Source organism: Hippocampus zosterae, chromosome 2 (assembly GCF_025434085.1).
Source record: "Hippocampus zosterae strain Florida chromosome 2, ASM2543408v3, whole genome shotgun sequence".
NCBI classification, from domain to species: domain Eukaryota; kingdom Metazoa; phylum Chordata; class Actinopteri; order Syngnathiformes; family Syngnathidae; genus Hippocampus; species Hippocampus zosterae.
In genome coordinates this window covers 40650706-40678034 of record NC_067452.1, presented here as the reverse complement: position 1 = coordinate 40678034, position 27329 = coordinate 40650706, and the positions used below count along the sequence as shown (strand labels likewise).

Below are 27329 nucleotides of genomic sequence, written 5' to 3'. Positions count from 1 at the left end.
ACTTCCCTTTAGTAGTCCAGACTTCCCTTTCTCCAGCCGAGCCACTTCGTCCAGCTCCACTTCGTCCGTCTCCTCGACCTAATGATGTAATCCAACAAAGGTGAAGAAAAACATGCTGCAAATACACGAATGATGCAAACACTTAAATACAGAAAAAAAAGTAAAAGGCAAGAAAGAACTGCAGATATCACAGCAACAAAGTGGAAGCAAACATTAATAATTAATTGATGTGAAAACAAACTGTAAATAGCACTGCGATTTATCCATTTTGTATTTATATTGCACTTAATTGAACGGTGTTTGTTTTTTCTTCTTTCTGCCTACATTCTTGCTGCTGTAGGCTGTAAATTTCCCCAGTGTGGGACAAATAAAAGATATCTTATTACAAATCACAAAACAAATGCAAAAAAAACATTGCGGAAATCCAAGACACCAACTGAAAAGGTACGGCAAGAAAAAAAGTGAGGCAAATTCACGACAAAAAATGGACGTTTTGCCAGGCCACTGAGGGCTACGTCCTGTATTTTTAAACGTGGACGCTGTCGTTTATTATTTCATGATATTATGATAGAGCAGCATCGTTACATGGCTTGAAACATGTTTGTTTATTAAAGTTTGGAGATATCTAATTAACCCAAGACATGCTGGAAGTACAATTAGACGATAGAGCAAGGATGGTGGTACAGCAAATGGAAGTTCACGTGAGACGAGAAAGTGGGCAGGGCCTGGTCTCACATGACTGGTCCTGTGATGCCCCCTAGTGGCATGGTTAAACTTCTGTTTAGTGGCGTGAACTTTCATGTTTTCTTGCGTTTTCGAGTTGATGTGTTTTTGATTTTATGTTTTTGAACATTTCTTTCTGCGGCGTTTTTGTTTTGCAGTCGCTTTGTGTGTTTTTTTTAGTTTGCACGTGTGATTGTCTTTATTTGCATTTTTTCTTATTATATTTGCAGCATTCCTGTTTGCAGCGGATTTGCACCTGTCGTCCAGTGTAAATAACAACTCCAACCTAAAATGGTGGTAGTCGATGCCATGTTGTGTCTCTTCCATATGTTTCCACCTTAAAGACGTTTCCTAGTCGGAAATCTGAGAAGTCAGGTGAACCCGCCGGGCAGCCAATACAATTCCTTTCTAGGTCAGTAGCCAATAGAATTCCTCCCTGAGACGGAGAAGGGACGTTTTTTGTAGGATCAGAAAAGAGGTCTCACTCTTGTAGAGAATTCGCCCACCTTGTTGATATTCCTAGGTTTGTCCAAAGACTTTCTTTACTTAAAGTGATACCTCTTCATCAGGTGTCTCGCAGTCCAACGTGTTGTCTGCGATCCGAACGTCACAGTTCCTCGGCGGGATTTCTTCCTCCGGCAGACCCGGTGACTTCCCCGGTACTGCTGTTGGTCTTCTCCCTGGTTAAGACGCTGTCTCTTGGACCCAGCGCTCGTCCGTCACCCCGGTTGAGGCTCTGCGTTTTTCTTAACGCCGCGAGTCCCTGCTAGCGGGGCGTTAGCCGGGCAAGCGCTAGCATGGCTGATGGAAAACATTTAGTGGCCGAAGACAGGACGACGAGACTGCGACACGTTGGAAGTAAGAGAAGATTGTGTGAAAAAAAGATTTTGCTGTTCCTATAGAAGCCGTGTTAGTCGTATTCCCCCCCCCCCCCTTTTAGAAGTGAGGCAGGGGCATGAGTGACTTTAGCTGTGCCCGTTGTTGGTGTAACACTTTTACAAGTGGCTCAGTCTGAATGTCACTTAAATGTTCGTGAAGTTCGCATTTTTAAAAAAAAAAGTGAGGTGAGCAGGTGCGGACGTGGAGCAGGTACTACTAGTACAGTACAAGTTGTGTGACGTGTTACACGCAAGCGAGGAGTGTCGCGGAAGTGAACGCGAGATGCTGCCGTCGCTTTCCCAGTGCAAACATGGGCTGAGTCAATATTACTAGAAAGGGCCTTTTGTTTTTCACCGGAGAACCATTTCAACGGTTTCTTGAAACACGGTGCCATTCAGTCTGTGGCGAACACTACATGGCTTTCGACAACACTTTCACGTAGTTATTACCGAGTGTTTGGTTTTAAGTATCTGCCAATAACTCGTCCCGATCCGATACTTGGGCACTGCATTCGGAAAAAAAACCGTGCGTCGGATTTTTCTCAAGCCAAGATAGAAATACACATAGACATGTATGCTCACCAATTAGAATTATATATATAGGTGGTTTGCAGAATATTCCGGGCACAAATTAATTACAGACAACGGCCTTCAATCACAAGTGCGCGCACGCATAGGGTTCACAACCTATTGATATAATCAGAAAGGGCGGTACCGAAACTTATGGTGCGGCATCGGGACTTTGGTCTCTCCCAAACGGATTCTTATCTTGTATCAACTGCCGCATTCCTACGCTCGATGCATTCTCCACAAAGTTTCCATTAAGCAGCGTATCAAGGCTGAACGGATTGCGACAAGGACACACCTTGTTTTACCGCGGGCATGAGAAAGCTATACAGGCTAGACGAGATATAGGCAGAAGACACACGTCATGTTCCATAAGGTTCTGTTCTGGGGCCCTTGCTGTTTTCATTATATTTACTTCCCCTCGGTTCCATCCTACAAAAACAAAACAATACAATACATGCTGATTTATATAGCGCTTTCACAACAGCGGCAGCTGTAACAAAGCGCTTAACAAAACAGTTAACATAAAGTAAAATAATAAACACAACACATAACATAAAACGGGGCGGCCCGGTAGTCCAGTGGTTAGCACGTGGGCTTCACAGTGCAGAGGTACCGGGTTCGATTCCAGCTCCGGCCTCCCTGTGTGGAGTTTGCATGTTCTCCCCGGGCCTGCGTGGGTTTTCTCCGGGTGCTCCGGTTTCCTCCCACATTCCAAAAACATGCATGGCAGGCTGATTGGACGCTCTAAATTGTCCCTAGGTGTGAATGTAAGCGTGAATGGTTGTTCGTCTCTGTGTGCCCTGCGATTGGCTGGCAACCGATTCAGGGTGTCCCCCGCCTACTGCCCGGAGACGGCTGGGATGGGCTCCAGCACCCCCCGCGACCCCAGTGAGGATCAAGCGGTACGGAAGATGAATGAATGAATAACATAAAACACGGACAGTCATGCAGTTCTAACCACTTTTCCATCACACAAAACGTGGTGTTTCCTTCCACCGCTTTGTGGATGACAGTAAGATCCCGCTGAGCAAAAAGGATACGTTCTCCTCAAGACTAATTTTGTCCTGTGTGTTGGAAATCAAAGTCTGCATGTCACTGAACTTACAGAATTTTTTATGAGGACAGTTGGTGTCCCGGTGATGAGACAGTGATCACATGTTTGTGTGTGTGTGTGTGTGTTTTGGTGTGTCAGTGAACCACAAGCTTAAGTACATCAGTCTGGCTGTGCTGGTGGTCCAGAATGCGTCGCTCATCCTCAGCATCCACTACGTGCGCACTCTGCCGGGCGAGCGCTTCCTGGCCACGTCGGCCGTGGTCATGGCGGAGGTCCTCAAGGTGCTGGCGTGCCTCCTCATCATCCTGCTGCAGAAGAGATGTAAGTGTCGTGTCCCTTTGAGCGCAATTATTGGTTTTGTCACCGAGAAAAATTGCAGGTACATTTGGCAAAATCATTGGAGAACATTTGACTTTGGGTTTCGAATGCCACAAAATATAAAATCGGCAAACCCCGCCTTGTTATTATTATTTTTTTCCTAAGGAAATGGTCTTATTCCTGTCAAGTCATGAAACTAATGTCTCACGTTTCATGTGTGCCCACGCCATGCGGTCAATCAGTCAACGTAAAGGAGATGGCGTTGTTCCTGGTGGACGCCATCTTCATACAATACAGGGACACGCTGAAGCTGGCTGTTCCGTCTCTCATCTACACGCTGCAAAACAACCTGCAATACATCGCCATCTCCAACTTGCCCGCCGCCACCTTCCAGGTCACTACATGAAACGACCACAAGACACATGCAAACGAATGAATGACGATGGGTTTGCTACCATCGCCGTTCCGTCAAAATCAGCCAGGAATAGACCTCTTCTTCACCTCCCCTCCAAAAAAAGTGAATAATAGCCTTTAGTTGCTGCAAGATGGCAGCAAATCACTGTATACTCTCCCCAACAAACTACCCCAAGATGGATTTTATATCATGGATTGGCCTACACACAAAACAGAAGTTGAGTTACTCAACGAATGACAAAGGTATACAAAGGAACAGTATAACACTTGATGGTGATGGGTGTCAATCTGGCGGTGGGTTCTCAGGTGACGTATCAACTGAAGATCCTGACCACGGCGCTCTTCAGTGTCCTGATGCTCAAGAAGACTTTGTCCAAAGTGCAGTGGTTTTCACTACTGCTGCTCTTCGTTGGCGTTGCGATTGTACAGGTAGGCCAACCCCCGCCTTCGTCTTCTGACACTCCACTAATGGGGGAGGGGGAGGGGTGCATAAGCAGCGCACGGGTGCAGTGAAACTCCCCCACAACAAAATCACGTTTGCAGTCATTTTTCACAACAGGGGGTTTTTCACTGTAGCAAATTTGATCTCGGATGTAAACACACACACAAAACGTGTATATATAAAGTCATTTATGCGTCTCAATTTCTTGGATGTCTTTTATTTTGCTTCCTTCGTCTTTCATTTTGTTCACTTTTCTTCCATCGTCAAAGCTCTTCTTGTCTTAGCTGCTTGACATCCAAAGGTCCGTTTTGTTACCATTTTAGCAATGCAACGTTCCTGCGGCGTCTGAAACTAACAAATAATTCCCAGACTACTGTGCACGTGTAAACCAGTTTGGTGTTGCCTGTTGCCGTTTCCGAACGAAGCAGCTGGGTTAGAGTTTTTGCGGAAGTCTTGTTTTCGTTGTAGCGAATCCCGTCGCGAGGCAAGAGCAGAGAAAAAGATTTCGTGTCACGAAATTTTTCATTGTAGGGGGAGCAGAAAAATGGAAATGGCTTTCATGCATTACCTTTTTTCCCCACATTATTTTCGCCCATGTAGATTTCGTTGTAGAGGAGTTTCACTATACAGTATTTATGAATACCATCTTGTGTGTAACGGATTCAACGATGTCGGCGTGCGTTTCCGTTTGACGCGTATTGCGGCTCGCTCGGCGTGATTGCGGTCAGGTCAGCCTCCGGTGGAAGTCGAGGCCCCGCCACGAGCCTATTACCGGTAAATGGGAATTCAAATTGGAGGGGGGGGGAACCTTCACCATAGTATTTGCTTTGTGCCCTCACGAATCTAAACGCAGTAGTAATAGAAATCAAGTAGTCAAATCGGCCTTTTTTTTTCATTTTATTTTTTTTCTCAGCCATTTTTCCGCTTGCTGCCCGTCTGAAAATGACATCACAGTTGTCCAAAGAGCTTGGCTCGCGAACGTCACATGACCAAAACGCAGAAAACAAGTGAGCTGTGTGTTATAAGCAGCTTGGCTAGAAAAGGAGAGACGTAACACAGACTGAGATGTGAAATGATTGAATGAGAGTTTATCCATTAATTTCTAGGTGGGGGGCGGGGTGAAGGGGCTATGGCGGGTGTTCCTCTATGACCCAGACCTCTTCGCCACGTCTCGCTCGGCAGGTGCAGCAGGGGTCCAGCAAGGAGACGAACAGAGCCGATCAGAACTACGCGGCGGGCCTGACGGCCGTCATCGTCAGCTGCCTGTCGTCGGGCTTCGCCGGCGTCTACTTTGAGAAGATCCTGAAGGGGAGCTCGGCGTCGGTGTGGGTGCGCAACGTGCAGCTGGGTATCTTCGGCACCACGCTGGGCGCCCTGGCGCTGTACTTGAACGACGGCGCCGCCGTGGCCCGCAGCGGCTTCTTCTCGGGCTACACCTACATGGTGTGGGGCGTCATCCTCAACCAAGCCTTCGGCGGCCTCCTGGTGGCCGTGGTGGTGAAGTACGCCGACAACATCCTGAAAGGCTTCGCCACCTCCTTCTCCATCATCATCTCCACCGTCATGTCCATCTACCTGTTTGCTTTCCGCGTGGACGGGCTGTTTGCCGCCGGCGCCGGGCTGGTCATCGCCGCCGTCTACATGTACAGCCTCCCGAAATCGTCGGCCAACCTCAATTCGTCTCCCTCGACGTCGAGAACTGAGGACGGAGCCGTGGCGGAGACCTTTCAGACAAAGTCAGTGGTGCTCAAGTGACTCTCGAATCCCCCCCCCTCTCCTCTTCTACCTTTTTTCTCTCGCGGGGCTGCGTTCGGAAAACCTTCACTCTTTCCCTCGTCCCTCATCGCTAGCCTGCGTTAGATGGGGGAGGTGGGAGGGGGGGGGGCGACCGAACCGTGCTGTCGATTATTCAAATAAGCGAATAATTCACACCCTCCGCCAAAGACGCTTGGAGTCGCGTAATAGATGTCGCGCGACGGCGCCAAAGCAATACTTTTATATTCCTCTTGGCTGTGAAAAGAGCAAATATGTGCGTTTTGAAAACAAATTGTAGATGATCGGTCCCACGAGTCCCAAAAAAAAAATGTATCGGGTATCGGTGATACCGTGAGTATGACGACTCATTGATATGCAAAGGCGAACGTAGAGTAGCGACTTGGATGGTCGTGCTCTTACCTATAAAATAAGAAATTATTTGGCGTTTCTACTCACGCAATCATTCGCCGATTCTAATCGTGATCGCGATTTCTCGCAAATAATTAAGATGGATTGAACAAAGAAAGAGACGGCTAAATAAGCAAGTGTTGAGTTTACATTTTCAGACGGGCATTTCTTGGAAATTACAACGTCCCCTCTCTTCGGAGTCAGTGTGTGTATTTTGTTTTGTTTTTTTTAAATAATGGGCCCACGGGCTACACATGGGATCCGCGGGGGCCGCCTGGTACCCGCTGACACCATGTTGAGTACCCCTGGTCTAGAGCGGAGCAAAAATCCCGGAAAGTTGGAAACCTTGCATGTGAATTTGTGATTTGGCTCTTCACGAGGAACTTAGAGGGTGGGGGGGGGGGGGGGGGGGGGGAGTGATTTTCGATCACAGCCCGCTCACTTCCTGCCCGCTCTCGACCTTCCGCCTAACCCACTAACTGGCCGCAGAAAGCGGCGCAAGTGTGGCGGGGAAAGGAAGAAGCCTTATTGTTGTCGATACTCGATGCACTACGCTGGATCGATCGCTTGATTATCGAGCAGTCCGTTGGACCGAGGAAGGACAAAGGCGGCACCGCCTGCGGACTTGAGACCGGCCGGCGCCTTCTCTTCTCGTCCGGACGCGAGCTATACCCGTTGAGTCACGTGACCTCCGGGCCACAGCATGAAGTGGCGACGAACTCGAGCGCCCCACCAGCTGTCCGCATGAAATCCTCATTTCTCTGCCCCTGATATATTTTGCCGACCGGTCGTTTGTTTGAATGTGACGTTTACCGGCAGACATTTTGGTCAGCAACCTGCCCCCCCGTTTTGTCTGCATCTGCCATTTTGTTTTTCTCATATGCTCTAACATTGACTGGCGACCGGTCCTTCACCTGTCACGCAATCATCTGCGACGATGAGCTCCAGCTCACCTACGACCCAAATGAGGACATTTAAAAAAAAAAAATGGATGCGTCGATCAAACAAAATCCTGATTTATTTTCATACAACTAATCTCTATCAAGTGACTGACATGAAGGTTAAAACATCTCAAAATGGTGTCATTGAAGGAGGAGGGATTCTTTATTTTATGATTTTTTTGTAAGTGTATGATTTGCATTTTATGCAAGCTTGTGTTTCAGTGTGTGGGTGAAAAGAACAAAGCGCACGTCAGACTGGGCCTAAACCTGAAATCCCCCCCCCCCCCCCCACCCCCCGACACACACACACACAGTAATCAATTTTCCCGATTTGAATCTATTTGAAATGTTCCCGTGTGAAACTGAACCGACCCCCCCCCCCCCCCCCCATGAAGTTTGCAAGTAAGACAAGATGGATGGCCTTGGCCCTTCTGACTTGTTTGCACATACCTCGGGTCAAATCTTTAAAATGTAGACAAGCGACTGCTTCCGCAATTGCCTTCCGCTGGGCTCCTTTGTTCTCATCCCCACAACATTATGAAAAAAGTCCTGCTCGTACCAGTTTCTTTGGCAGCCATTTTAGTGGAAGCGGCTTCAAAAAAAAAAATCTGTCATGACTCGCCCAGGGTTGTTTGCTGAAGGGAATGAAATCCTGTTGAATTCGGATCCAAAGTCACAATCGGTGTCGAATGTTTTTGAGTGACACACGAGCAAATTGCGGATGGACAAAAGCCGGTCGCCACCTCCAAGTTCTTGAGGAAGTCGCAGAGATGAACGGATTTTGTCAATGTTGAATGCTGTTGTGGGAAGGGGGGATCAATGAATTTGTACTTAATTTAACTTTTTAACACACACACACGCGCGCGCAGACGTTGTGTTCAAGATGAAAACGGAATACTATGAATTGCAAATCATGTTCAGCCTAGTATAATTAATTAAATGCCCTCCAAAGACAAGTTATTTCATGTTGGAACTGACAAATGTTATTGTTTTAAGCAAAGAAAAATGAACTTGTGATTTTTATGCCTGCAAAACGTTCCCCAAAAAGTTGTGCAATGCTCATCAAACAGCTGTTTGAAACATCCCACAGTTGAACGGGCTCGACTGGGAAAAGGCAAATTGGTGCCGTTGTGAAATCCAGCTTCTTTCTTCTTAGGCAGCTGGCAAAATAAACCCTCTTTTTCTCATGAGCACTTTGAGACAGTAATTCATGCCTTGGTCACATCCCAGCTGGATTGCCCGTAACGCACTTTACTTTGGAGTCAGCCACAATCCTCCATGAAGCGTCTCCAGTTGCTCCAGAATGCTGCTGCTCGTAAGAGGGAGCGCATAACTGGCTCCTGATACATTGTAGAGTTTGTTTGAAGATCCTATTATTTGTTTTCAAATCTTGAAATGGCCTGGGCCCCACTTTACCTCTCTCCCCAGACCTGAGCCACCTACCCTCAGGTCTGTGGACCAGACACTACTAGAGGTACCAAGAACTAAGCGGAGGCTCCGAGGGGATGGAGGCTTTTCCGTCGCCGCTCCCTCTCTTTGGAACGTCCTCCCGCTGAACGTTAGGCAAGCCCCTGGCTTCGATGCCCAACTTAAAACTCGCCTCAAAACTCATTTTTATTCTTTGGCTTTTGACTCAACGTGAGACTTGATTTTGAGTTTGACTGTTTTGTGCTTTCTACTGTCTTCGCTCTTCATTTATTGTATATTTTTGTATATATGATATTTGCTCCACTTTGTATATAGTGGTGGTTATTTACAAGTGCTCCAGAAATACATTTGAGTTGAGAGTCGAGGTGCTTACATCAATTAAGTCAAGTCAAGTCAACTTAGATTTGTTCTTGATTTTACTGCTTGGTGCTTTCTACCGCCTGTACTGTTTATTCGGTATGTTAAATCGCTCCATGTACAGCACTTTGTATGCAGCGATGGCTGTTTGAAAGCAAAGATAGGCCAAGGTTCACCACCTCCTTGTCAACAACTGCCTAAGAAAATATTCAGTTTTAGGACAATGTACCTCAGTGTACAATCGCAAGGACTTCAGGAATTTCATTATAGTCACCAAAAGGTTCAGACAATCTGGAGAAATCACCGCATGTAAGCGGCAAGGCCCAAAACCAACTTTAAATCCCCCCAAAATCAGCTTGTTGCAAAGGATCTCGCCGCGTGTGCTCAGGAACATTTCACAAAACCAAATCCAGTCAGTAAATCCAGTTCGCCGCGACCTCCCGAAGTGAAACTTGAAACTCTACTTCCTATGACAGGCAATAGGCCATTCATCTACACCAGCCAGAAACGCCCCGCAGCTTCTCTGGGCTCGAGCTCCTCTAAGATGGACTGACGCAAAGAGGAAAAGTCTTCTGTGGTCTGACGAGTCCACATTTCAAATCGGTTTGGGAAATTGCGGACGTCGTGTCCTGTGGGCCAAAGAGGAAACGAACCATCCGGACTGTTTTTGAACAAAGTTCAAAAGCCAGCATTCGCGGTGGTATGGGCCTGTGTTCGTGTGGCGTAGGTAACTTACACACCTGCGAAGGCACATACAGGTTTTGAAGAAACCTGTTGCTATCCAAAGAACGTCTTTTTCATAGACGCCGCTGCTTATTTTCAGCAAGACAATGCCAAACCACATTTTGCACGTGTTAGAACAACGTGGCTTCGTTGTTGAAAGGGTGCGCTTATCCTATATTGCCCTGCCTGCAGTCCCGACCCGCCTCGCATTGAAAATGTGCGGCACATTATGAGGCCTAAGATACGACAAGGGAAACTCCGAACTGTTGAACAGTCGAAGCTGAACATCAAGCAACAATGGGAAAGAATTCTACCGACAAAGATGTGACAACTAGCGTCCTCAGTTCCTAAACGTTTATTGACTGTTGTGAAAAGAAAAAGTGATGGAACACAGTGGTTAACATGACCCTATCACAACTTTTATCACAACATGTTCCCGCTATAAAATTCCAAGTTTACCAATATTTGCTAAAAACAGTAAAGTTTCTCAGTTTGAACATGAAATAGCTTGTCTTTGTAGCGCGTACAATTAAGTATCGGTTGAACATGATTCGCAAATCAGTGTATTTTATTTAACACACGCTCCCAACTTGATTGCAATTGGATTTGTACACACATAGGGAGCGAGGGCGTTAGATAAAAAAGCAGGAATGTGTCATGTTACACCGTTAGCACGTTTGTTACTCCTGGTAGATGTCAAGAATCTGTTATTTTCTTCCAGTCCAACTCACACGTCCCATCCAGTCACAAGAAACTGCTTACTAATATGTTTTAACATCAATTAGTGACGCCTTATACCTGCTTCCCTCCAGGATTCTAACCATGAACCCTCTCGTTCCTCCTTTTCCTCTTCTTCTGTCTCCATCGTGCAGGTGCGACACGAAGGAGAAAGGATCGTAAGACGAGACTCGAGAGCACTGCCCCCTCGTGGTCTTTTGGAGGACTTGTCTTACTTTTTTTTTTCACTTGATACAGTATTTGAAATGACTGAAAATTTAGCTCCGCCACCATTTCAAAACGAAATTAAAAGTAAGATTTCGATACACACGACTCTGTGTTGAGATAGACGCTCCACAAGGGAGCGCAAATTCCCCCATACGAATGTTTTCAGGTAGGTTGGGGGATTTTTAAAAAGGATTACATCTTTCAAATACGCTAAAAGTTGCCGTTAGGGATTCATGCTGAACAAGGGTTAGGAGTTATTTTTATTGTTTCAAGCGTGGCTTAAGTTTAGGGGTTGAACGAAGGGTTTCAAGTTACTTTTTGAATCCTGGCAAGACCTGTCATATTATCGCACGGTTGTAGTTTCCACTTCCGACCACTCGAGGGAGACAAACACTTTGTTTGAAGGACGAGGAAAGCAAAACCATTTGGTGGCGTCATGTCTAAGTCCCGCCCCTACGTCGCTAGCTGCGCTTTTGATTGCTGGTGACACGATTATATTCATTCAATGTTTATCAAGTGGCCCAGATTGAGATAAGATCGATTTATGTAACGTCGTTCAAGGGACCTGAGGACAAAGTGGAAAGGTTTCGAAAAGAAGCAACACACCCAGTGGGGGAAAAAAGTGCGCGCGTGTGTGTGCGTGTACGCATGCGATTGTGTGCGTGTGTGTGTGGTGTCTGCGTGTGCGCGTGAGTGAGAGAGTGTTGTGTTTGAGTCGTCTTGAGTAGTTTTTCACGCGTATTTGTGTCTATCGCGCGCGTGTGTGTGTGTGTGTGTCTTTCGTGTGAGCGTGTGAGTGCAAGTGCATGAGTGCGTGATTGCGCATGAGCGGGTGATTGAATCTAAGTGAGAGAGTGATTTTTTTCACGTGCGTGCGCAACTGTGTGCAGTGTATGATTCCATGACGGTTAGGCGTGTGTGTCGGGGGGAGGGGGGGTCGTTTGTCTTCGTGCTCGTGTGAGTTTGTGTGTGTGATGGTTTGAGTACGTTTGCGCCAGTGACTGTTGTAATATGTGACCGTGTGTGACCGTTGTTTGTATGTTTACTTGATTTGTGTGCGTGTGCGCGCGCGCGCGTGCGTGTTATCCAAACATGCTCCACTACGCGCATGACAACAATCCCTGGCTCATTCATTCATAATGAGGCTCATTCATTCACGCCGCCCTTCATTCCGGAGCGCGACCGTGCGAGGGAGACCCTTGACTGTGACGTCAGGAAAAAAAAAAGGTTGGGGCGGGGCGTGCGCGGCGCGGCGACTGCCACCTTGCGCAGCATCCTCCCCCCCCCCCCCCCTTTAAAAGGCTCGCGCTGGCCGCGCGGCCGCTCACAGGATCAGCGGCGGGATAAGCCACAACCCCCACCCTGCTCGCGTCTCGTTCGGTGAAGACGTGCGCGTTCCGGTGAAGGACCCCCGCTCCCCCTCACCCCATTCGTACTGGAAGGAAGACTCGGCGAACCCATGCTCGTCGAGCGGTGACACTCCGACCGAACGCCCCACCTCGCCCGCCCGCCTTCCCTCCCATCAGTCTGCCCGCCGATGAGATTCTTCAAGCTGACGTTCAAGTGTTTTGTGGATTGTTTCTGAATCTCGACACTCGGGACACTTTGGACGTTTTGTTTGGGTTTGATTCTTCTGGAACGTTGCCACTTTGATTTGATTGACGGCTGACACTCGAGAGGAGATAGAGAGAGGGAGGGAAAGAGAGAACGAGAGAGAAAGAGAGAGAGGGGGGCAAAAAAAGAAAAAAAAAAGAAAAGCTTTTGGATATTTTTGACCGAGCGCCTTTTTTAATTGATGAACAGGCAGACTGCGCCGCCCGTCTCCCCCACCTGCTCGCTGCTGCCCCCGGAGGAGACCAGCGGGAGTCAGCTCGGTGGAGGGCCGATGGCGGCGGAGGCTGCGGCGGCCAGCCCGAACGGACCCGGGACGGACGGAGCCGGAGCCGGTGCCGAGGGCAAGAAAGGCGGCGTGGTGATCGTGGGGCCGCCGCCGCCGCCGCCGCCGGTGGTGCGCCAGGAGCGCGAGACGTGGAGCAGACAGATGGACTTCATCATGTCGTGCGTGGGCTTCGCGGTCGGCCTGGGGAACGTCTGGAGGTTCCCCTACCTGTGCTACAAGAACGGAGGAGGTGAGCGAAAAAGTCGAGCGCTCGCAAACAGTGACGGTGACGGGAGAGGCGAACAGAAACTTTACCAAAGGAGCTTGTGTCTTTTTTTTTTTACAAGATGTGAAATAAAAATAATAAAGTCATATTTTTCACCAACAAGCACAAAAAAATGCAATAAAACAAGAAAAAGAGCGTCATGCTCCGTGAAACAAGTCACGTTTTTTTTCAAAATAAGAGTTTGCACTAAAAGCTGAGATGAAGTCATAGATTTATCGAAGAAAAAAAATCTAATTTTTCAATTAAAAAAAAATCAATTTTAACAAAACAAGAAAAATGATTTTATTTTTTAGGAAAAAGTGATGACAACACAAGAATGTATTTTATCACGAGACACGAGAACAGTTCAGAGTAAAGCATGAATAAAAATTCAGTATGAAGAGAATAAAGTCATGTGTGTTTCATCAAGGATTTTTTTTCCCCTCCGGAAAAAACATACATTGCCACGACAGCTGCATTTAATTATTTTTTTAAAAACTTCATCGTAAATAAAATCAAAAATAAGAGAATAAATCCCTTTTTTTACCAAGATAAAAAGTGAGCAGAAAACAAGACAAAAGTCATCATGCTACCTCGATCAAATTACATTTTTATTTGAAAAAAATGTAATTAAAATAAAAAATCATAATAAAACAAGACAAGCAGTCATATTTTTCCCAGACACCACTTCCCCCGCCCCCTCCAAAATAAAGACTTTTAATAAAACAAGAACAATATCAAGACGATGAGCAAATAGTTAGATGTGCAAAAGTCTGATTTTTTTTTTTGGTTGCTTTCTGGTCCACTGGTCGAGTGGGTACCGCGTCGACCTCACAGCGCAGAGGTACCGGGTTCGATTCCAGCTCCGGCCTTCCTGTGTAGAGTTTGCATGTTCTCCCCCAGGCCTGCGTGGCTTTTCTCCGGGTGCTCTGGTTTCCTCCCACATTCCAAAAAACACGCATGGCAGGCCGATTGAACACTTGAAATTCTCCTGTGACTGTGAGACTGTGAATGTTTTGTCAATGTGGACCCTGCGATGGGCTGGCGACCGGTTCAGGGTGTTAACTTGTTGAAACGTTTACAAGATGACCTTTTAGGATCATCTTCACAAGCACGCTTGTACAAAAGTGAGAGCCAAAGGCCAAGCGTATGTTGGAGGTCATGAAGAGTTCAAGTGTGTGTTGGAATTGAACAAAAACGTTTAATCCCACCCACCAGCGGCGGCCATTTTGGGTCATATGTCATCTTTGAGGACTTGGATGATTGATTGACAGGGAGTGACCACAGTGTCGGTTGTCAGTTGTTCTGCCCCCATTGGCTCCACCCCCCCCCCCCCCCCCCGTCCTCCATGTATGTAAACACACACACACACACACACACACACACGCAAGCAAGCATGGACAAAAACATATGCGCAAAAAGCATTCTTCAGCAGAGTGGTCAGGGGATGACAAAACACCCTGAGGGGGGTGGAGGGGGGGTCATGCATCTGCCATCTGATGTAATTGTCTACTCGTCTACTTTCATCTCATGCCTTTGGATTCGCGATCTATCAAAGGGCTGCCGCCATTTTTCATTCGACGATCAGCGGCTCATTCATCGGAATCATATCGAAAAAGCACAACGACACTCTTAATTCTTCACAATTGGAAATATTGCTTTATACTTATTTTTTTCCCCCCGCCTGAATCGTGTGTGTGTGTGTGTGTGTGCTCAAACACGCACGCGCATGCGCACACCAGTCACATAAAAATACATCCACATCCACACACAATGTGCTGACGCAGCGGCGTTTGACAAGAAAGGTGTTACGGGATGACGGTGTGTGTGTGTGGGGGGGGGGGGGGGGGACGGAAGGGGGTGGCAGATGAAAAGGTCTGCTCGCTCTCACGGGACAAAGATGAAGGTCACTCTTTTCTCTCTTTGTAGCCGTCGTCTCCGCTGTCGTTTACAGCCTGTTCACGCCAACGAAGAGGCCTCAAGTTGCCTCCCTGCTGACTTTGGCGGCGTTTGAAGGTCACGCTGCCCTTGAAGGTCGCGCTGCCGTATATCAGCGACTCGGCTCGGACCTTTGGTAGCGGCTAAACTCTGCGCTCCTTTTCGTTTCCTTCCGAATTTTTTTTTCTTCTAACGATCTCTCTTGTCCTCTAAATACACACACACACACACACACACACACATGCACACACAGTTTGGATGATGTAGCTGAAGTCAGTTTGAAGCCTGCAGATCATGAAATAATCTCTGCGTTGTGTTTGCGGCATGTACTTTTGTCATTTGCGTGTTATTTTTGTGTACGTGCGTGTGTGTGTGTGGGGGGGGGGGTAATTGTGTTTGTTCGGGCATGTGCTGTGTGTTTTATGTAAAAATATGTGTGTTTGTATTTGTGTGGGTGTGCTTTGTGAGTTGATGTTGCATTTGTGCACTTGTTTGTGGATGTTTGTGTGTGTGTGTGTGTGTGTGTGTGTGTGTGTGTGTGTGTGTGTGTGTGTGTGCGTGCGCGTACGTGTTTCTGGAGAGATTCCAGGATCCAGGAGTCTTTCGGCTGAGTCATCAGTCGGGTTGCCAGGGTAACCCGTCCCTTGCCTCCGCCGTCAATTGACGTTCCGTTGCCGTGGCGACGCGGCCCGGGATCTCGTCGGGTTCAAAGGCGTAGGATATTTTCAGCGTGTACGAGCGTGACGCGGTTATCCCCGACGCCACGTGCGTCGCAGTTTAGCGCCAGTTGACAATAATCCTTTAATCCTATCGGCCGAGCCCAGGTGGCGCCGCCGCAAGTCGGCCGACCGACGCCACCTGCCGGCGGGGAGTTCCGACGTCGGCGTCCGATGGCATCCATGACAGCTCAGCGGGACGCCATCAAATTGTCCGCTTACTTTTGGGAGTAAAAAAAATCAAAGTCGAACGCTTATCGCTGACTCGTCACACAGGTTGGCTCGACCACTTACTTAAATCGGATCGATTGTTTCCAAACCGGCGCCCAGGCTAGCGCTATCCCGGCTAGCGCTATCCCGGCTAGCGCTGTCCCGGCTAGCTTACGTGCATGACAACATAGAAGTTGAAGAACGTACGACTTTTTGTTGTTGTTGTTTGTTGTGCGCGACAATCTGATGAAAGTTGAGCGGAAGTCGATTCATCAATGACGTCGTTGATATTTTTCAAGTCTACCACAGCCGACCGATTCTGCGCGGCGGACCGTTTCCACACAACGGCATATTTCTAAGGCCGGGGCATCCTGTCCTGTGTCGTTAGCTTTGATAGCGGCGGATGTGATGATCGCTGCTAATCTTGAAATATTCAGACTAGCGCATGGGGGGGAGGGGAAGGGGGGGGGCACAAAGTGAAACTCCATCTTTGTTGTTAATTGTTATTCGCAGACAAGCGCTATGTGCTAACGGGAACATTGTTGCTCATAGACATTATTAGCTAAAACACAAACTAACGCTGCTTATATCACTTTAGGACAAGCCCCCACCCACCCCCAAAACAAAAAGATTTGCTCCATTTCACTCGTGCTTTTTCTTACTTGCGAATCAATGTCCCTTTTGGTCAAATCGTACGCTTGGACGCTAACGTCAGTGCTGTGTACGTTGCGATGTTGATGTGTGATCTAGCTAACTATCCAGAGATGGCTACAGGATTTTTTTTTCTCTCCCGGGGTTAAGCGGCGGGGAGCTTGACTGATCCATTGAGGGGGAGTGAGGGGGGGCTGAGAAAGTAATTTCGAACTATATTATGGGATATTAAATCAAATGTTGGAGGGGCTAAACTGGCTGCATTATGTGCTAAACTGCTTTGCATTATGTGATGACTAAAGTTCTCGTTAGCACGTAGCCATCGGCGCATTATCCATCAGAACATTTTGGCGACGACGACGACGGCGTTTCACTTTTGCGGCGCTGCCCTCGTCCGCCGCCGGTCCTTATTTATCTTTCACGAATCGAGGCAAGCGGAAGCAGAACTTAGCTAGGCTAATCGCTATTCTTACCCACCACCAGTTTATTTTCATCATCTGAAGATTATTATTTTTTTTGCTGAGGTGGCTCGTCTTGGTCAGGTTGTAACGACATCCGGTTGTTCATTTTGTCTTGTAAATGGTGTTTTTCTAAAAATAAAAACTCAATGAGCACAGCCATTTAGCTGGGATTAGCCAGATTATCTTGCTAACTGTAGCAGCGGCGTCCGCGGCTTAGCGCGCCGATGCGTCTCATTTTCTGCTCTCGGCCAAGCGGGCGGCTGAACTCCGTCGACGTGGTGTCATCGATATCAACGAGGTTGTCCGCTCCTGGCCATTTGCGTCCTTTTGGCGTCCATTTTGTTTTTCCTGAATTTGTCCTTTACAACTTCAACTCTTCATACATTAATAGCGTACCGCTTACATCAGCGCCACCATGCGATGTCTTTGCGTTCATCGCAGCGGCGAGGCACTAGTACTACACCAGCTCCGCTAACGATCATGTCTTTGTCTTATTAGTGTACAAAGTGCAGGCGTTTGTCGCGCCGTAACCGTTGTGGGCGGCTGGCGAAAAGGGCGTACGTGACAAAAAGTAGAGCAGGTTAATGGTTCACCCTGACGAGGTGTTTTAGGAGCTCTTTTGTGCTTCTTCCGCCTTCCCGGTCAGGCGTCTTCCTCATCCCGTACCTGCTGATCGTCTTTGTGGGCGGGGTGCCCATCTTCTTCCTGGAGATCTCACTGGGTCAGTTCATGAAGGCGGGAAGCATCAACGTGTGGAACATCGCACCACTATTCAAAGGTAGCCCCCCCCACACCCCCAGGCGCAAACACACACACACACACACACACACACACACACTTCTGGAGATCATCATGTCATGCCATAAATGTTGTAGGTGAGCAAAATGTGCTATGAGTCCCACTCGTGACATGTGGGCTCCCCCTGGTGGTAGGTAAAAGAATCTCTGAATTAAATCATCAAACTGTACAAAATGTCACAATGGCTTCGATTTTTTTATTTTTTTTTTATGCAGTCAAGTATTCATCATTGGCAGGGGTGCATGAGGGGTGGGGGGTGGGGGGGGGGGGAAATGGCCACCACTGTTCCTGTAATACACTGGCTGTTTGGGAAAATTTTGGCAATTTTCCTAAAATTGCCAATGGCCACCTCATCCGTCCGTGTTCTGACCAGAAGAGACACCATCAATCGGGGGTCTGTCTTAAACGCAAGGGGATGGGGGGGGGGGTCAGAAATATTTTTCAGGTTGATTTGGGGGTCCGTACGTACAAGGCAAACATTTTTGGAAGCGTAAAGAGTCGGACAACCTGCGCTTGTGGTGTTTAGGTCTGGGCTACGCGTCCATGGTGATCGTGTTCTTCTGCAACACGTACTACATCATGGTGCTGGCGTGGGCCTTCTACTACCTCATCAAGTCGTTCAGCAGCCAGCTGCCGTGGTCCTCCTGCGGCAACCCCTGGAACACCAACAGCTGCGTGGACGCCTTCAGCCTCCACCAATGCAACAACGCCAGCGGCAACGCCACCGTCGCCGGCAGTAACCTCACCTGCGCCCACGTGGCCCAGGCCAGATCGCCCATCATTGAATTCTGGGAGTGAGTCCCGCTCGCGCCGCCTGCGACTCGAACGCGTCACCCGACCCGTAGTGCGCGACGTGCCGCGTGTGTCGTGTGACGCAGTGTGTCGCGTAGTGTCGCCTAGCTGTGTCGTCGTATATTGCGTAATATGTCACCTGGCACGTAATGTCACGTAGTGTGTCACGCATCTTGTCCTGCATGTCATTGTTGTGTCACGTGATCTACAAGGTACCGAAAAGTAGCATTTCAAACATGTGTGTCGAGTTGTGTGTCATGCATGTTGTTACGAGTAGCATCATGTTACAGTACGTAGAGTGTGTGTGTCATGTGACAAGAGATGAAACGCCACGTATGACGTGGTGATTCGCAACGGGACACGCGGCGCGACGTCGTGCGCGCTGTGACGTGACGTGTCGTAATGTGTCACCTGGGGTATTGTGTCATGTAACGTGTCGTGTAACGTGTCATGTGACACGTCACATGTAGCTTGTCAAATGCACTGTGTGTGGCAGTTTGTAACATGCTGCCTGCCTCGTGACAAGTGATATGATATCGAAGGTGATGTGGCACATAATATCGGTGTGTGTGTGTCTGCGTGTGTGCAGAAACAAGGTTCTGAACATCTCATCGGGCTTGGACGATCCGGGTCAAATCAACTGGGAGTTACTGTTGTGTCTGATGGCCGTGTGGCTGCTCATCTACTTCTGTGTGTGGAAAGGCGTCAAATCCACCGGAAAGGTAAAGCACGTAGGCCGCACGCTCAGACGACTACATGACGCAGACGCATGACGCAGGGGTGGGAAAACTTTTTGGCTCGAGGGCCGCATTGACTTTTGTCCAATTGAAATGAATGCAATCGTTCACATCGAACCTTAATTGTGGACCAACCTTCGGTGGGCCGGATTCAAAAGACCAACGGGCCGGATCTGGCCCGCGGGCCGTAGTTTGCCCACTACTGGCCTAAATCGTGCTCACCTTGTCTCGGTGTCCCAGCGTCCGAATGTGTGAGAGTGAACGTGCGTCTTGGTGAGCATGTTTTTGCATGGAAGTCTATGTGTGTGTTGCGTGTGTGTGTGTGTGTGTGTGTGCGTGTGCGTGTGTGCGCGCACGCTTGTGTGTGCTGTGGTGCACCCATGGTCAAAGGTCACATGGTCAGCTATGAAACTAAAGGAGCCTTAATCAAACTCGCAACGTGGGCGTGCACTTTGTCGGACCGCACCAGCACACACACACACACACACACACACACACACACACACACACACACACACACACATGCTACGCACGCGGTCACATGGCAGACTAAGCGTTCACATGGTAACGATGCTGGGAGGAGGCCCGAGTAGGGACACGGCCAGGCTGTGATGTGGCGGCCTGTGATTTGTCCTTTGTAGAGAGGGGGAGGGGTCATTTACCCTGCAGTGGGACGTGACTGAGAGAAGTGTGTGTGTGTGTGTGTGTGTGTGTGTGTTACATAATGCGTCACATGAAGATGCTAAGTGTGGTCCGCCTTTGTGATGGCATCACACAAAGTAGCTTGGACTTCCGCATGGAGGATGCGCATTTTGACCAACAACCGTTTGGCCCTCACACTCGCAAGAGACAATTTGGAGTGCTCAGTTCGCCTCCAGTGCATGTTTTGGGGAATGCGGGAGGAAAGCGAAGTACCCAGAGAAAAGCCACACAGTCACGGGGAGAGCACGCATGCAAATTCCACACGACGCTGCCCCTCCGCACGGTGAACCGGACGTGCGTTGGGGTTGTAAATTCTGTTTCCATTAATTTACCAATCATTGAGTACACAAAACACACAATATTAAATGTGTGTGTGTGCGTGTGTGTTTGGCTTCGGAATTAAAATCATCATTGTCGTTTTAAAAAGATGTACTGTACTTCCAAATAATTCATTGAACCGATGGTGAAAGAAAATGAACACCAGCAGCGTGTAAAATGCAGATGTAGAATTGTTTATTTTAATAATAAAATGTATTTAACGAATTGACCAATATCCCATTTAAATGAACTCCACGTATATTAATTTCATTTTAGTTTTTTAATGAATATGTTTGAAAAAAATCCGCGATGCACTGAACCGCGAAACAGCGAGGCATCAGTGTATTGATAAAGCGCTTTCACAACCGCCGCGGCTGCATCAAAAAAAGCGCTTGACAGAACTGTTCATTTAAAATAACAAAATCGTAGACCGGAACTCAACTATTCCCCGGCAATCCAACAATTAAATTCAGGAATTGTCAATGTGATTCCATCAACACATTTTCAGGGTTCAAAAATTGTCAAAACGAATGCGACTTTTGAACAAATGCGAAGTGGGACAAAGTAAATCCAAGAATGGGCCGGGTGTGAGCGGCTTTATCTAGAACGTCAAACGGTGAGTAAGACAATCCTCTGATAACAACATCATGCCGTGTAAGCGTGTGTGTGTGGGGGGGGGGGGGGGGAGGCGTGCGTGCGCGTGCACGCTCTCACGGAGCTCAGCTCTCAAGACAAACATCTCTGATGGCGTTCAGCGGCAGGCGGCACAAAACTATATGAGGCGTTCAAGTTCACTGGGTTCATTCAAGTCCGCACGACAACGAGAGCAGTAAAACTGAATGTTGATTAAAAAAAAAGATAACATTGAAAGAAAGTCATAAAGGAGTAAACCGTGTGAACAGCTCGTTAAATCTCACCCATTTACCCGAATGAAAATTCACTTCTCGTCGCTCACCCTGAAATTAACCCGACATTGAAGATGATGTCATTTGATTGGCCGGCTGCGTTCCCACCACATATGCCCCGGTTCCCATCCAATCGTTCACCCGTTGCACTCGGTATCGGGGGGGGGGGGGGGGCGGATGGCAAGAGTCGGGAAGAATGTTTGCCTACCCCCTCAACTCCCCGCGTGTCTTGTTTTGGTTTTCCCTCGCCGCTTTCCGCAGGCAGACATCTGATCGCGCGCGCGCGGGGGGGGGGGCTTTGCGTTTCAGATCGTGTACTTCACGGCCACCTTCCCGTACGTGGTGCTGATCATCCTGCTGGTCCGCGGAGTCACGCTGCCCGGAGCGTACAACGGCATCATGTACTACATCAAGCCCGACTGGTCCAAGCTGGAGGAGGCTCAGGTCAGACTCGGGCGTTCTGTGACGCGTAACGCTGTCTGCCATCTTGGATGTGGCGGATGCGCCTCGTCAACTCGCGCGAGTCATAGGATCGCCTCAACTTGCAAAGCGCGCAGAGTGAACGCCTCTCATTATTCAAGACGTGATGATCGCCAAGGTTTTTTACCAAGCGCCAAAGCAACGAAAGGGGACAGGTGCTAGTCCTGGTCTTAAGAGAAAGTTGTAGTCCTGAGACAAGGTTCTGGTCTTGAGAGAAGAAGTTCTAGTCTGAAATGAAGTTTTTTGAAGGTTTACAGTCCAGAGAGAGAGTCCCCAGGAAAGGTTGAACTCTTGTGAGAAGGTCCTCGTATCCCAAGAAAATGGTTCAAGTCTTGGGGAAAGTACTTGGCTGGAGAGGGTGATGTCGTTCCGAGTGAAAGTTTGAGTCCAGGGAGGAGCTACTAGTGGCCAGAGAAGCTTCTTTTCCTGAAAGGAGATTCCAGTCCAATGAGAAGACACCCGTCCCGAGAAGGTCTTAGCCGTGCCAGAAGGTTCGAATCCAGAGAGGGACTCATGAAGTCTCAACATGATGACACCCGGGAGGGAAAATGGCTCACTGGGCCCAATATGGAGATTTTCACATGGGGGGGTCCTGACTTTTTTATTGAGGGCAGTTCAGATTCCAAAGTCTGTTTTGAGTTGTGAGGGGACGGGAAAAGTTGCAGAGCTGCTCAACTATGAGGCTTGAACCCCGCAGGTGTGGATCGACGCCGGCACGCAGGTGTTCTTCTCCTACGCCATCGGTCTGGGAGCGCTGACGGCTCTGGGCAGCTACAACCGCTTCAACAACGACTGCTACAAGTGCGTGTGGGCGCTAGTGTGCGCCGTCGGGGGGGACGGACAGAAGGGGGGAGCGACCCGCCGCTTAGCGTTTGCCTTTTCCCGCCCCTTCAGAGACGCCTTCGTGCTGGCGCTGATCAACAGCGGCACCAGCTTTTTTGCCGGCTTCGTGGTCTTCTCCATCCTGGGCTTCATGGCGGCCGAGCAGAGCGTGGACATTTCGCAGGTCGCCGAGTCAGGTGACCGCTTGCTCACACATTAGCTTGATGCTAAAGGCTCAATGTTTGGTCAAGCATGTGTGTGTGTGTGTGTGTGCGCGCACCCCAGGTCCTGGTCTGGCATTCATCGCATATCCAAAGGCGGTCAGTTTGATGCCAGTGGCGCCATTGTGGGCAGGACTCTTCTTCTTCATGCTGCTGCTGCTTGGTCTGGACAGTCAGGTGACACACAAACACAACACACACTAGTGGTGTTAAACATATGGAACTGCGGGCCGGAACCAGCCCAGTAGGAGGTTCGATCAGGCCCGCAGGATCATTCAAAAGTGAAAAAAAATGCATAAAAGACACGGAATGAATATTTTTAATAAGGTGCAATTCGTGGAGTATCCGCTAGGGGGACACACTGTTTTGATTAGAGTAGAAGACAACAATAGTCTTATTTTGGTTATTCATAGCAGAGTATAATTTTAACGGTCCGGCCCACTTGACATCTACTGAGGCCGTTTGCGGCCCACAATGGGAAATGAATTTGACACCCCCGGGATGGTGTGTACCGTACGTGTGCGCCGGATTTCTTTCAGTTCGTGGGCGTCGAAGGTTTCGTGACGGGCATCCTGGATCTGTTCCCCGGCAAATACGAACACCGCTACAAGAGGGAGATCGCCGTCGCCCTCTGCTGCTTGCTGTGCTTCATCATCGACATCTCCATGGTGACGCAGGTGGGTGAGCAGGCACGTCGGCCTCGCCCCGGCGTCCGCCCGGCATGGTCCAACAGTCGACTTTGCTGCGCTCGCAGGGAGGAATGTACGTCTTCCAGTTGTTTGACTACTACTCAGCCAGCGGGATGACGCTCCTGTGGCAGGCCTTCTGGGAATGCATGGTGGTGTCGTGGGTCTATGGTACGAGCGCAATACATCATGGCATTACACACAGGGGATATATATATATATATATATATATATATATATATTTTATGCTCTGGGGAGTCAGAGGCCGTCATCCAAATGATTAAGCGTATCGTTTGCCTCCGAGCATGAACGCCTATGCCAGTGGTGTCAAACTCATTTTAGTCTTTTAAAAAGTTAAATATAAATATATTGAATTATGTGATATATTTTTCTATTATTATTATTCATTCATTCATTCATCTTCCGAGCCGCTTGATCCTCACTAGGGTCGCGGGGGGTGCTGGAGCCTATCCCAGCTGTCTCCGGGCAGTAGGCGGGGGACACCCTGAGTCGGTCGCCAGCCAATCGCAGGGCACACAGAAACGAACAACCATTCGCACTCACACTCACACCGAGGGACAATTTAGAGCGTCCAATCAGCCTACCATGCATGTATTTTTGGAATGTGGGAGGAAACCGGAGCACCCGGAGAAAACCCACGCAGGCCCGGGCAGAACATGCAAACTCCACACAGGGAGGCTGGAGCTGGAATCGAACCCGGTACCTCTGCACTGTGAAGCCCACGTGCTAACCACTGGACTACCAGGCCGCCCTATTATTATTATTATAAATAATATAAAATATATATATTTTAATTTGACATTTAGGGACGGATTTGAGCAAGTTGACTCGCTTTCGCGGGCCACATAAAATGACCTGGCGGGCCAGATCTGGCCCCCGGGCCTTGACTTTGACACCACTGGCCTATGTCGTGATTTCGTGTCTCTGAAGACTCTAAAATGCGTCCCTTTTTTTTTAAATAATGAAAATGTATCAGTAAAATTCACATGTTTAGACATTTTGTATATACTCTATTAATTGTAATTTTTTTTCCAATGAATTGTGCAAATTGGCTGATGTTTTGGCACGATTGTTGACGACGTGGTCATCCCGCGGCAGGCGCCGACCGCTTCATGGACGACATCGCGCGTATGATTGGCTACAGGCCGCTGCCCTGGATGAAGTGGTGCTGGTCCTTCATCACGCCGTGCGTGTGCATGGTAAGTCACAGCCGGGAGGACGAAATATTCCAAGCGCGCCTCCGTTCGGGAGTTCACCGAGTGTGCGCTTTGCAGGGCATCTTCCTGTTCCATCTGGTCAACTACAAGGCGCTGACGTACAACAACACGTACGTGTACCCGTGGTGGGGAGAAGTCATTGGCTGGTGTCTGGCGCTCTCGTCCATGTTGTGCATCCCGCTCAGTGTGGCCTACAAACTCTTCCGCGCCAAAGGCTCCTTCGCACAGGTCAGAGTTCGCAACCCGGGGTCACCCAAATAATCCCGTGTTTTGGGAGGCGGGGTCTGCGTCGGGCAATTCGACATCCCACAATGCACTGCGCCAAATGTGAAACGACCTCAGTTTGACCTTGGAAACATAAGTGCAAATTTTCCCCTCGAAGTCAGAGTGGTCACGGCGCATTGTCTCATTGCTAAGCTAGCATGAGGCTAATACAGCACATCAGAGATGGATTTCAAATGGAACGTAACTGAAAAAAAAAAGATTCAGTCAGCTGTTGACTTCCCGTTTTGTGTGTACAGCGCTGGGCTCGTCTGACCAGCCCGGTGTGGGGGAGCCACCACCTGGAGTACATGGCGCCCGACGTCAAGCCGCTCGGCTCGCTTTCGCCCGCCAGCGATGACGACAAAGTCATCATCTTCGAGAGCGTCATGTGACCCCCCGAACGTCAGCCTGCTCGCTCACTCGCACTTTATCACGCTCGTCTTTCTTGTCTGACCCGCCAAATTGAAAACACTGTGAAGCATCCGGTCCTGCTCCAAAACCAGGACCGGGACCCCCCCCCCACCACCCGGCAGCCCAGAAAGAAAATACCAGCACTGGAAGACAAAAAGAGTGGTCGTGCGCGTTGCCTTATGATGTTGTCTTAATGCCATTCGTTGTTCACCAGCCAATCAGCAGACTTTTCTTTTGTTGATGCAAAAAAGGGATTTTGTTGTTGTTGGTTTAAAGGAGACATATGTTCACCCCCAACACACACACACACACACACAATTGAAAAGTGTTCCTCTGCATTGAAAGAAAATTTGTCAAAAGGCCCCTTGAAACAATAATTAGAGACATATTTTATTTTATTAACTGTTTGGATGATAACATTAGTAGGGCGCTTTTCCATATGTCCTCTTTTCACTACTGACTCAAAGGGATTTTTTTTTTTGGTTTGTTGCGTTTCCTTAGCGTTCAAAGTGCTGAAAACTTTTTCAGTGTTTGAATAATGTTAGCTCGCTAATTTTCTTTCGTGCACTTCATTTTGTAAATTACCCGTCACCAAAATCAGAAAGTGTACCAAAGACCGATATCGGTTCTCCACGAATTCCACATTGGAGAGCCAATCACCTCATGCTTCCGGTCACCTGTGCGTCTGTAAATGACGTCACGATGACGTAGCCCCAATTTTTTTTTTTTTTTTTTTTGCTGTTCAAAGTTTTTACACATGACCAGCAAGTGGTATGGCAGTTATAACAAAAACACTTGAAATCCGTAAGTAGAAAAGAAAATGTGAACAAGTTGTAAATAATTTTGTTTTATTGTGAAAATGTGACAGGAATTGGTGTTTAACCCTCTTGGATGTCTGGAATAGCAATAATGTTGCTGGGGCGTGCTAATTACCCTCAAGTGTAAAAAAAAAAAAGTCTCGGTAAACATTGTTTGCATTTCATGATTAACTCAATTAATAGCAATAATTACAGATGATTACATTAACCAAGCCATAACAAATTCAGTCGAAACTCGTTACAACGTAGCATGGGAGGCGAATCCCGCGCCGAACATTTTGTTCGTAAGGTCCCGCCGGAGGTTCGTCGCAACGAAGATCGTGTCGTTTTCATTCACAGTACAAGAGAAATCGGCAAATGTAAACTGAATGACGTGAAATCGGGACTCTGAAATGTGAACTTTATGGCGGTGAAAACGTTGAAGCGAGGTTCAACTGGAGAGCTTTTTACGTTATTTACTTAAAAAAAAGGCTCTGCTTAAACCGGAACTTAACAGGAGGGTTAACCACAATGAAAACCTTAACAGATAGTATCGATAACCAAATCAACAAATAAAAATTCATATTATTAATAAAAGCGGGTTTTGATTTTTTTTCTTGTTACTGTTGAACAAACCCAACTGAAATTTTCACGGAAAACAAATAGCCCCACCCAACGCATTTCAATGCCCATCAGTTACTCATAATATTTGGTAGCCCACAAGGCTACCAAATATTAATAATAATAACTCACTATCACGCCAGTATTGCAGAAGTGATTTCAGTTTTATTCAGCAAATCAAAGCAAATAAGTCGAGTTGTCCGGGAGACGTTGAATGTCCACGCCGGAGTGTCGCTTTCTTTCCCAATATGGCAGCGCCGTCACCGGCGAGGGGGATGACGACGCCAAATATAACTCCGTTGGCCGGTTCGAGTCAGCACTTTGAGGAACAAGATCCAGGGTGGGGTGGGGTGGGGGGTACCTAAAAAAAGTCCTTTCTAAAAGAAGGCCAACAGCTGCCTTTCAACACCCCCCGCTCCCTTTTCCAGCCACCACGTGCACATTGGACGCACGTACGCTCT

At 48.2% G+C, this 27329-nt stretch overlaps 2 protein-coding genes across 2 annotated transcripts; both read left to right on the top strand.

The window, feature by feature from the left end:
* Window positions 1-1287: 1287 nt before the first annotated feature.
* On the top strand, window positions 1288-11054 carry slc35a2 (solute carrier family 35 member 2). Its single transcript, XM_052055371.1, has 6 exons — window positions 1288-1581; window positions 3364-3546; window positions 3786-3937; window positions 4264-4386; window positions 5582-6135; window positions 10884-11054. Exons 1-6 carry the CDS (start codon window positions 1521-1523, stop codon window positions 10909-10911), a joined length of 1101 nt encoding a protein of 366 aa, XP_051911331.1. The 5' UTR covers window positions 1288-1520; the 3' UTR covers window positions 10912-11054.
* A 1206-nt stretch (window positions 11055-12260) lies between these two features.
* On the top strand, window positions 12261-26757 carry slc6a8 (solute carrier family 6 member 8). Its single transcript, XM_052054801.1, has 13 exons — window positions 12261-13085; window positions 17723-17854; window positions 18401-18668; window positions 19256-19388; window positions 21638-21772; window positions 22506-22609; window positions 22703-22827; window positions 22916-23028; window positions 23391-23528; window positions 23606-23708; window positions 24657-24757; window positions 24833-25003; window positions 25297-26757. Exons 1-13 carry the CDS (start codon window positions 12752-12754, stop codon window positions 25429-25431), a joined length of 1992 nt encoding a protein of 663 aa, XP_051910761.1. The 5' UTR covers window positions 12261-12751; the 3' UTR covers window positions 25432-26757.
* Window positions 26758-27329: the final 572 nt, after the last annotated feature.

Bases quoted from the DNA above. Each gene is read 5' to 3' on its own strand.
- slc35a2 (XM_052055371.1), top strand. From the start codon at position 1,521: ATGGCTGATGGAAAACATTTAGTGGCCGAAGACAGGACGACGAGACTG. The intron at 4,387-5,581 runs GTAGGCCAACCC...CTCGCTCGGCAG, and splicing joins TTGGCGTTGCGATTGTACAG to GTGCAGCAGGGGTCCAGCAA. The intron at 6,136-10,883 runs GTCAGTGGTGCT...TCCATCGTGCAG, and splicing joins GCGGAGACCTTTCAGACAAA to GTGCGACACGAAGGAGAAAG.
- slc6a8 (XM_052054801.1), top strand. From the start codon at position 12,752: ATGAACAGGCAGACTGCGCCGCCCGTCTCCCCCACCTGCTCGCTGCTG. The intron at 21,773-22,505 runs GTCAGACTCGGG...TGAACCCCGCAG, and splicing joins CCAAGCTGGAGGAGGCTCAG to GTGTGGATCGACGCCGGCAC. The intron at 22,610-22,702 runs GTGCGTGTGGGC...CCGCCCCTTCAG, and splicing joins TTCAACAACGACTGCTACAA to AGACGCCTTCGTGCTGGCGC.